General features: G+C 35.6%; 1 protein-coding gene across 3 annotated transcripts; it reads left to right on the forward strand.

Annotated features, from left to right (window-relative positions):
- Positions 1–229: 229 nt before the first annotated feature.
- Positions 230–3,152, forward strand: LOC119082005. 3 transcript variants are annotated; one of them, XM_037191318.1, is made up of 5 exons: positions 230–943; positions 2,013–2,159; positions 2,339–2,485; positions 2,665–2,918; positions 3,007–3,152. In XM_037191318.1, exons 1-5 carry the CDS (start codon positions 526–528, stop codon positions 3,142–3,144), a joined length of 1,104 nt encoding a protein of 367 aa, XP_037047213.1. In that variant the 5' UTR covers positions 230–525; the 3' UTR covers positions 3,145–3,152. The 3 variants fall into 3 exon arrangements, with proteins under 3 accessions (XP_037047213.1, XP_037047216.1, XP_037047214.1); XM_037191321.1 differs by having other exon boundaries at positions 2,013–2,060; positions 2,387–2,485; XM_037191319.1 differs by lacking the exon at positions 2,339–2,485.
- The last annotated feature ends 7,491 nt before the right edge of the window (positions 3,153–10,643 follow it).

The raw sequence follows: 10,643 nt of genomic DNA on the forward strand, positions 1-10,643 counted from the left end.
TTGATTAAAGGGGATTTAGGGATTCTTTTGAAAAACAGCCTACCGAAATCGGACGCATTTTCTAATTGAATTTTTTATATTTGCCTAGAAAGGACTTCGACCCTAGAAGCCAAAACCACTTTCAAAAAAATTCTTCGAAGCTTGTATGGCTGGTGATCAAAAACCGAAAGCTTGCACTTTTCTTACCAAAATTTCGGTAGGCTGTTTTTCAAAAGAATTCCTCAAGATGAAGACAAGTGCTAAATTGTGTGCTATTTTCATTCCAAATTACATTTCCACAAACACACTATAATTCATTACACTCACTCCTAATGTATTCTAATAGTACTAATATTTATTTTTCTAATGATTGGTTGATGAAGCAAAATCTCGATAATTTGTTTTGAATCGTTACAAACATAAAGAGAAAATTATAATCCTCCCGATATCTCGAAGTTTGAACGGGTCTATTAACGCTGTCAAAAATGCTATTGTTTAAGTTAGTTGTTGCTAATAAATTGCAATGTGAACAACATCACAACTGAAATGGCATCGAAGCAAGAAATCGAAATTGACGAAAGTCTTTATGTAAAAGATGTTGATGAGACTGAAGGTTCCGAAGAAACATTACCCGAAAGTATCCCGCTGAACGGTAAATCTCGTGTGAGTGACTTTTCATTTGCTTTATTAATGCAAAAGTGTGGTTCCATTTTATTGAACAAAAAAAAAACAAACAAAGTGAAACGACTGAAGGAAACAGCAATGACAAATGTAATTAACGTCCTTGCGTTCGAAAACGATGTAATTTTAACAAAAAATCAAGTTTATAAGAAAATTAATAATATGAAATCAAGAGTGAAAGATAAATGTCTAAGCGGCAAGAAAATTCAGCTCAACGCGGGTGAGAAAATATTTGCTGCACTTATGGAAACAGTCGGATCTTCGACCATACCGGAAGCAACCGGTAAGTTGTAATTTTCTGAACACGAGAGGAAACATTAAGGTCCCTGACCATGATGTGCGGATGCGAAAACCTGATCGTGATTTGCTTATGCAAATTTACATGTAAAATAAAATATACCGCAAATCACGGCACGGTTATGTTGGATCTTGATTTGCGGTATAATTTGTATGACGCTTTAGATACCTCCAAATATCGGTCTCTATTGAATTTCATATAAAATACCACAAATCACGGACACCATAACGCAAATCTCGATCCAATTCAAAAATTAAACTTAGGGGCCGTTCATAAATTACGTAACGCAAAAATTGACATTTTCAAGACCCCCTCCCCCCTCCTGTAACGCTAGTGTAACGCAAGGTCATACCCCCACCTTCCCCCGATTTGTTACGTAACACAACTCATGAAAAAAATTGATATTTTTCTTACAGTAATTACAAAAAAACTACACGAATTGTATGTATACGATTGCTTCGGATTTTTTTTTTACAATTTAGGCAGACATGTCCATGGTGATAAGTTTCGGGCGTCACCTACTGAAAAATAATGTTGCAATGTGCAAGTTTTTAAGCACATTTTAATTTATTTTAAATAGAAATGTTTTAATTTGATTTTTTTATGTTACAAACCATGTATTTGAAACTCGATTCGCTGCACAGACTTTTTAGTACGAAATATGTTGCGTGACGTAACGTTACTGTCACACCCCCCCCCCCCCCCCCCTCCCCCTGTAACGCTGTGTAACGCTAGACTGATACCCCCTCCCCCCCTCTTTTGCGTTACGTAATTTATGAACGGCCCCTTAGTTAAAGAAATTCTTTAAATATCGATTAATTTTTGATTAATTGCGAAGCCAAATGTTCAATCTTCATAATAAAGTTAACCATTACTCCTGGATGTCAAAGGATTTCAAGAAAACGACGTACAAAGTTAAAAATTGTCACAATACCACACATCATGGTCAGAGACCTTATTGTTCCTTTCATGAAAAATCTCCACTAAAATTTGACTCACTTGGTAACTCAGTGGTCTTAGTATTAGTCTCGACTTAGTTTGTTCTGAATTCTAGGTGAATTAATGGACCTGTCTGGTAGTGAATTGGCTTTACGTGATCAAGGTTTGCTGTGCGAATCAATCGAAATTGATCCGACATCGGAATCACAAGCTGATATGACACCGTCGAAAGTCGGATCTTCGACCATACCGGAAGAAACCGGTAAGTTGTAATTTCTCAATACGAGAGGAAACATTATTCAGTGTTTGTTCCTTTCATGAAAAATCTCCACCAAAATTTGACTCACTTAGCATAACTCAGGAGAAAATATATTTTTACTTTCGCCTTAGTACCTGAGTGGTCTTAGTATTAGTCTCGACTTAGTTTGTTCTGAATTCTAGCTGAATTAATGGACCTGTCTGGTAACGAATTGGCTTTACGTGATCAAGGTTTGCTGTGTAAATCAATCGAACTGAATCCGACATCGAAATCACAAGCTGATAAGACACCGTCGACAGTCGAATATTATATCATACCGCAAGCAACCGGTAAGTTGTAATTTCTCAATACGAGAGGAAACATTATTCAGTGTTTGTTCCTTTCATGAAAAATCTCCACCAAAATTTGACTCACTTAGCATAACTAAGGAGAAAATATATTTTTACTTTCGCCTTAGTACCTGAGTGGTCTTAGTATTAGTCTCGACTTAGTTTGTTCTGAACTCTAGGTGAGTCAATGGACCCGTCTGGTAGTGAATTGGTTTTACGTGATCGAGGTTTGCTGTGTGAATCAATCGAAATTGATCCGACATCAGAGTCACTGTCGTCCGACAAACCGGATTTGGTTTCGGTAATTGAAACCGCCTCGAATACGTCATCAAAAATTGTAGGATCGAACATTTTCGGTGAATTTACGCAATCAAACATAAGTGGTGTATCGGATGACGAGCAACTATCACCGAAAAAAGATCGTGAAGAAAACGTAAGTTTATACAACCAGTGTAGGAGCGTTCATTACATACTCTACTCTCCCATTTCTAAATAAAATCCTCAACCACTTTTCTTTAAAGGAGATTCCCGATTTAACGAAACATAATATCGAAGAGCTTCAAAAGTTAGTTCTAATAGAACAGCTGAATGTTCTAAAGGCTGAAAAAAAGTTTTATGAAAAAGCTTGTTATGTTTTAGGTAAATGTTCTCAAAGTTAAAAAAAAAACTTGTTTTTGTTAGAGCTTGTTTTGTTCAATAATGTTGACAATCTTTTTAAATGAATTTATGTATGTTTGTTGTTAAAAAATTAAAAGAATAAAAGATTGAAGATTTAAGAGAAATTTAAATTAACGGAATTTCGAAATATTTCATACTGCAACGTTTAATTAGGTTGAAATAGACAAATCAGACGATCTAACAGATGCCATCAAATTGCTCAGAAAATTTAAAATTCAAACCGATTGAATCGACTCGAAATCGAGATTTGACAATACAGACTCTTCTTTTTGTTATCTTTGTGCTCAAGAATTCCTTAAAAAAAGGAATTGTAATAAAAATGAGTGAACATAAGTGACAAAAGCAGCCGAATCAAACATAGTGAATTTTCACGAGCGATCTTCCAATCCGCATAATTATTCTTTCCAGAATGAGAAAGTGATTTATTATCATCATCAATAGTGTCTTCATTGCAAATCAAATTACTAAAAATGTACATCTAAAGTAGATTCTAATAAAAGGCTAACAACAACACTTTTCCTTTCCATATTACTGTTTATGTTTCGGGCCGAAAATGAGGGAAATTTTGTATTTTTTTCGAGTTTTTGGTCCCTCGGATAAATTATGTGCGTATGACAGGATCTTTTATTTAGTCTAGTCGATAAGGGCAAACGTTTACCAAAATCAGTTGCTCAAACAGCACTTAAAATACTTCTAAAAGTATTGTAACAAGGCAAAATTTTTTTGTCTCTTCTTGTTAGAAAAAGTTTGCAAGAATTTTAAGTGCTGTTTGAGCAGCTGATTTTGGTAAACGTTTGCCCTTATCGACTAGACTAATTATGAATTTTTGCTTTTATCAAACATGTAGAACCTACACCATGAAATTCTACATTCTACTCTGCGTTATGATTATTATGAGCATTGCCAACGCACTTCAAGCAAAAGTGATCATAGTCAGCTGCAGAAAGTACTCTATTTTACATGAAAATATTTTTATGGTGTTTTACAGCTGTGTGACACAATGTCAAGTTTCAGTATCCTATATAGAGTGTCACTCATGCTTGAAGTGCGTTGGCATTGCACATAAGTCAGCTTTCATACTATTCGCTGTATATGAAAGTAGTTGCAATGATTGCTGGAAATTGTTACGTTCTCATAAAGCTCTCAAAGTTTGAGACTCAAACCGTTAGTTTTGATATAAAAATTTGATTGACTGGGGTTGGATTTTCATGAAAGTTGTAGAACCTTCTACAAGTAACATCTTCTAGTAAATGCTACTCATTCATTGTCGCAAACAAAACGTGGTATGTAGAATAATCTAAGGACCCTCTCAGTTTCTAATTTAGTGAGCAAAGACTTAGAGTTCTTTTATCGTGTAAAAAGATTAATTACAGGATAAACTCGATTTTAGTTTTAATGACAAGATCAGTTTATATCGAGATGTTAACCACTTGAAAGAATTGTGTACAAAAAAAACGTGGAAATAATGATTTCAGTTGTTTTTCCAGCTATGAAGAGATCTAACCCTCCGAGAAGTACGAACTGAAACATTTAAAATTATTAAGAAGACTTTTGCAAAGATCATAATCAATAATATGAGAATATGAGTTTCTTCGGTTACAATAATACTGTTATAATGGGAATATTCATACAAAAATGTACAGAAAATGGTAAAACAGAGGAAAAATCCGAACATTTCTCCGTTTTTTGTCAGAGCAAACTATCTCCTTCGCTCAACAACTAATTTCAATTTTAGCGTTGTTTCAAAAATACCTAAACTTTCCTTGAGTTTGGTGGTATGCAAAATTTACATGCTAGGAAAGTTACATAAGGAAATGAGTAGCAATCGGGAAGATCTATTTCTCCTTCACACACATTGCATAATCTCGCAGCAATGGAAAGATTGAAATTCAGGCTCCACGAGTCGAAGACAAAATCAACGATTACTCAAGCATCCATTCCGTCAGACAGACAGACGAAAGTATGTCGTCAAATGCGAGTTTTGCGAGTTCAACATGCGCATTTGTTTTGGACGATAGGCTATTTCGCGAGTTGTAGCCAGAACGAAGTGAAGGCTACAAGCGAAAGTGCCTGAGCGAGAGGCCGAAAACTCGAGAAAAGAATCCGAAATCCGAAGCATGAAGAAGCCGTTACCCATCAATCAAGATTAGAACGTAAGTCTGCGTACATTATGTTGAGCTTTTGATTCTGAAAAAAAGGCTCTCTACTTCTTATAAAATATTGTAAAGCTTATGCAACTGCCTTCTTTCCTTCAGGAGAAGCATGACTGGAAACAATTGGATGTTGGTGAACTTGAAACGTTGGTTTTGATCAAGATATTACGTGTTATTGAACTCGAACAACAATAATGGGAAAGCTCATGCCGTTTTGGAAAATCTGCTTGAATTTTGTAGACGCCATTCTCAATTCTATAGCAAAGACGTGAGTATATCAAATACTAAAACTGGTTTTACAGTCGTGGTTTACAAGCTGCTGTGGTCATAGAGTTTCTACAGAGAACGGCCAATCTTCTAAGTAGTGTAGTAATGATCGCTAATATTTAAAAAAAAAGATCCTTCAGATGACACTTAACAGATGTCTGAACCGATAGCCTCAATTCCCATAAGATACCCAACAGTAATTATAACGTAACATAAAGCAGCACTAAACTTACCTTGAAAATTGCTTGAACTCGATTCGTCTTCAGATGATACCGGATCATAAATTACTAAGTCTTCCTGCGACTCCATTGGTTCTGGATCAAAAAGAATTAAGCTCTCTGCATCGAACTCGTCATAAATTATTGAGTCCTCTTGTGAGCTTTCCATAGGATATGGATCATAAACAATTAAGTCCTCCACATCAAACTCAACCAAACTTTGGTATTCCATCGTTTTAGTTGAGCCTTGTAAACACTCGCGTTTAAAAAAACGATTTAATTTGTCTGCTTGTTGAAAAAAACGATTTAATTTGTTTGCGTTTTGAAAAAAACGATTTAATTTGTTTGCGTTTTGAAAAAAACGATTTAATTTGTTTGCGTTTTGAAAAAAACGATTTAATTTATTAAGAATTTGGAGCTTCACTAAATTTTTCGATATCAATGGTCTGACAGAAACATGACGTGAAAAGCTTCGCCTGCTAAAAAATCGAAAGCAACGGTTTTTGTGAATTCGGTTTGGACGAGATTGGGCAAGGCTCGATGACCAAATTTAAAACCGACCTGAAATTTTTCAAAAAAAAACTTCAGCCGTCACACCTCTAATGAGTGTGGGCAGAGTTTTTATGTATTGTAAGCTTTCCGGTAAAACACATCATATCCTAGAACCATAAGAGTTGCCTTTCTCCTGTGTTTACTCTTTCTTTTGAAAAGTTCGAGTATTTAATCCCGAGTCACTTCCACAAAACAATTCTTAATATTTAAGGTCAATTTGAGGCAATAGTAAAACATCTATTGCTTAGTGTCATGGGAATTATATCCCGACGATTAACAATATTGCATTCTATTTTGGCTGCAGAACGGACCCTACCCATTGATGTAAACAAAATTGAATTGAATCTTGTGTTTGAACCGGCTCAGTTTGTTACAAAAACTGGATTCATTCACTGTTTACCTTCTTTGAATATTCTCCGTATAATCTTTGCCATCCAGACACGCTGTTGGCATCTATATCTACCACCAATGCACATTCGCTGATCAAAATTTGATCAAGTGATGAAGTACATTGACTAAGGCTGATGAGAGAATTGACCCTTGCGAAGAGCAGAAAGATGTCCATTGTAGAGTTATCATCCAGTTAACCGTTTTCGTTGCCCATAACCGAATCGTCATCGGGCGCTCCGCCCTATCTTCGCCCACTACGAGCTACAGATGTCATAATCTTTCCACTTATTAGGAGTAAAAATAAGCAACAACAAAGAGAGCATTTTTGTTTCCAAATACTTTATTGGATAGCTTCCATCACATTGCAGCAAAAAATGCGAACATTACAATCGACCAGGCGCATTCCTTCTCTTACGTTGGGTCTCTAACGATTTATCATGTTTTCACATATTACCGGTATCACGGGATAAATCACCCTAGATAAAACAATCAGTGCATGTAGATAGTCTGACGTAGTACCGTGAACTCGTCGCATGTTGACAAAATCCTTTTCCTTCTGATTATTGAGAATATACGCTATGAACGATATAGCTTTGCCTTTGCCAGTCCGAAGTTGAGTTTTGTCCAACACTAAATTCTTTTGAGGCGGAAATTGTTGCAATCCGCTGGTTAATTTGTTGCAATTGTAGTCTTTCCTAGAACATAGAAGAATAATGAGTCATCAAAGTACACAACCGAATTTGCTTTTGTTTCATAACTTCATGAAAACTGCAACAAATTCAAATTGTGCAGCATCGTTGGAAAAAAGTTTCTCGTCAGAAACACCATCTCGATTAATTCGTGTAAATTGAGAGTACCGGTGTCGAAATGTTGCTCAAATTCGGCAAAGTCCAGCAAGTGTTTGGATGCAATAATATCGCCCATCAGACATTCAATCTTGAACCAGCACTAACTGAATGTCATTGAAGAGCTCCAAACATGTCCTGTCCTCGAAGCCAGCGATTCCATTGAACTTTATTTGCACTCGGGTCACAATCTAAATAATAAATTTTCTTTTCAGATGTGGGATAGGAAGTGCGCCAAGTTCTAATCGTACGAGCCTTGACAATGCATGCCTTCGTGATTTTCTTTCTTTCACAGACGTCGATGAGGATCTTTTTGCTTTGGAAGGACTCTTTTTCTCGGATTCTCGGATTTCTCGGCTCTTCATCTTTTAGTGAACGTTTCAAAGCCAATGTCACACCATTCAGCGCAGGAACAGTCACTAGATCTGTTGAAGGAAAACGTTTTTCAAATTGAATACATATTTTTTACAGATAATACAAGCTGCTTCGTGGTTATTGTTGCTTCATTTTGTTGTTAAAACTGTTTTGCCCTACAAAAACATTACCCGCTGAAGCTATAGTTTTGTGTGTGATGTATTTGCTGATCAATGTTTATATTATTGCGCGGTTTCTACTTTGACAGCGTCAAAATGTCAGTCTTGTCATAGTTACAAAATATCAGATGTAGGGGGATCCGCAGAGCAGAATTGGAAGAATTGGTTATTGCAAAATGCTGCTCATATTTGCTTCTGTAAAGGTATCGTTACAACATACCTTTTACTCTGCCATATAAAAATGATTGATAGCTGTCCGTCAAATTAAATTATGTTTGTGAAAGTGAAGAAAATTTGTTTCGTTTCACATAATTTTTTTCAATGTTTTTTTTTGCGTAACGGAACATTAGTCTCATGAAAATAAATATTTTTTTGCTCTCTTCCTTTTATTAAATATTAGAATAAAAGAACAAAGCGTTCGAAGGTGAATGTAATTACGGCATTGAAGGGATCATGGCAATGTTTCATGGTTTATGTTCTAATTAACTTCCGATTTTCATTCTTTTTTGGGATGGTAATCATATTCTTGTTTCAAATAAAAAAAAACAAGGCATCAGAACAGTCGGAGCGTTTGCTTCGACTGAGCCCCGTATCTATTTTGTCCGTTACCACAATACGTCCTCAGCCCTAATACGCCCGTAACCCTAATACTTCTGTAACCCTTTTGCGTCCCTTTCCAAAATGCTTCCGTAAGCCTATTGAGTACTTGACATTATTGCTCGCCTAGCCCAAGGGCGGCATGTGCAAATTTACTAAAAGTGTTCATCTTTAAAATTGCGCTTAGCGCAATTACGAAAGCCCGTACGAAGTACCTCTCAAGTAAAACAACAAATTGGCGAAATCGGATGAATTTTACTACACTTACATGGGAAAAACATTTAGGACCGAGTAGCGGCCTTAGTACAAGGGCCCAATTTTGATACTTTTTTGCCACCATTCTATTAGGCATTCAATTATCTCTCAAATGAAACAAAAACTAGCAAAATCAGATGAGATTTATTCGACTTATGTGCATGAACCACTTAGGGCCGATTAGCGGCCTCAGTCCAAAGACCTAATTCTAGAAATTTTTCCACAACACGCTATTTAGTGTGCAAGTACATCTCAGATTTTACAAAAATTGGCGAACACGGATAAATTTCACTTCATTTTTACCGATTTATATTGTTTTTAATAAAATCCAATATGGCCGTCGGCAGCCATTTTGTTAGGTAACTCGAAATAGTAGTCACGCTTTGCATTCGTCAATACCATTCAAACAAAAAAAAAATCATGAAATTCGGTCAAAGTTTACTGAAGATATTGCCAGATATTGTGCAACGTTACAATTGTTCAACTTTTTCTCTTTAACGAAAAAAAAGGAACTTTTTATAAAATTTTATGTATGCGAATTTAGATTTATACACCTGAAATTAGTGACACTTAAACATCAATATGATTCTGATTGCTTGTACCTTAATTATACCTAGAGAGGAAATTTGTTCGACGAAATGTGGTCCCAACATTAGTTTGTATAAGATACACATTTCGTATAATTTTACACCAATACATGTATACGTTGACGCTTTCGATAGTACAATTTGTCCTCATAATTAAAAGGGCAATGTTGGGAACACATATTTTACGGAATTTTGTTCGAAATTTCTTCTCTAGATATAATTACTCTTAGGCTGGTACCGAATGCAAACGGATACGTCTCAGCTCTGAACTCAATATTTTGCGAGAACTACACTTGTTGAAGTTCTGAATACGATATTTTTGCCTGCTCTGCTCATGCGAATACAATTCTCATAATAAAATCGACCAGTGGGCGAAAAGCGAAGAAGACTTTCCGCACATTGTGCAATAGACACTCTAACTTTATAATACGTTGGCAATTCGCATAAGCGGGTGTTTTATAAAGTGGTGACGAATTGTGTGAATAGACAAAGCATTATAAAGTGGCTATTCGCACTATACTATGTTTTCGAACATAGAGGTAGACTACCTAGAGGAATTATGACCGAAATTCATTGAAAAATTATATCACACATATCACTAACACGAAAACGTCAACTTTGCTTTGCTTTTGACATTATGAGTCCCTTTAATTTTGACATTAAGAGTCCCGTGTTCTGTCTGCACACACACATTCAAATACATGATTTTTCATTTTAATTTGTCAGTTTGTTCTATTGAGATGGCCCTTGTTTTCGAATAAGAAAGTTTATTTCAATTTACACCAAGTTTTTTAACTTTTCATACAAAATGGAAAAACGTTCCCGGACAATGATGTTCTGTGATTTACTCGGCATAAGAGTCCAACTGTTTTAAATAGCTGGCAGGGGTTTCCCGAACCGTTGGAATAAATACTTCGTAGATTAAAATAGTAACATCATTATCTATTTACCTCATATTCACAATAAAATTCACATGCTCTTCCATCCATATATGAAATAATGACTCATATTCGCTTGTTATACACTCTTAATTATCTCCGTTTACATCATAAAAAAATTATCTGAAAGCTTATGTTGTGAACT

This window comes from Bradysia coprophila, unplaced genomic scaffold (assembly GCF_014529535.1).
Source record: "Bradysia coprophila strain Holo2 unplaced genomic scaffold, BU_Bcop_v1 contig_373, whole genome shotgun sequence".
Taxonomy (NCBI): Eukaryota; Metazoa; Arthropoda; class Insecta; order Diptera; family Sciaridae; genus Bradysia; species Bradysia coprophila.

Bases quoted from the DNA above. Each gene is read 5' to 3' on its own strand.
- LOC119082005 (XM_037191318.1), top strand. From the start codon at position 526: ATGGCATCGAAGCAAGAAATCGAAATTGACGAAAGTCTTTATGTAAAA. The intron at 2,160-2,338 runs GTAAGTTGTAAT...TCTGAATTCTAG, and splicing joins GACCATACCGGAAGAAACCG to CTGAATTAATGGACCTGTCT. The intron at 2,919-3,006 runs GTAAGTTTATAC...TTTTCTTTAAAG, and splicing joins AAAAAGATCGTGAAGAAAAC to GAGATTCCCGATTTAACGAA.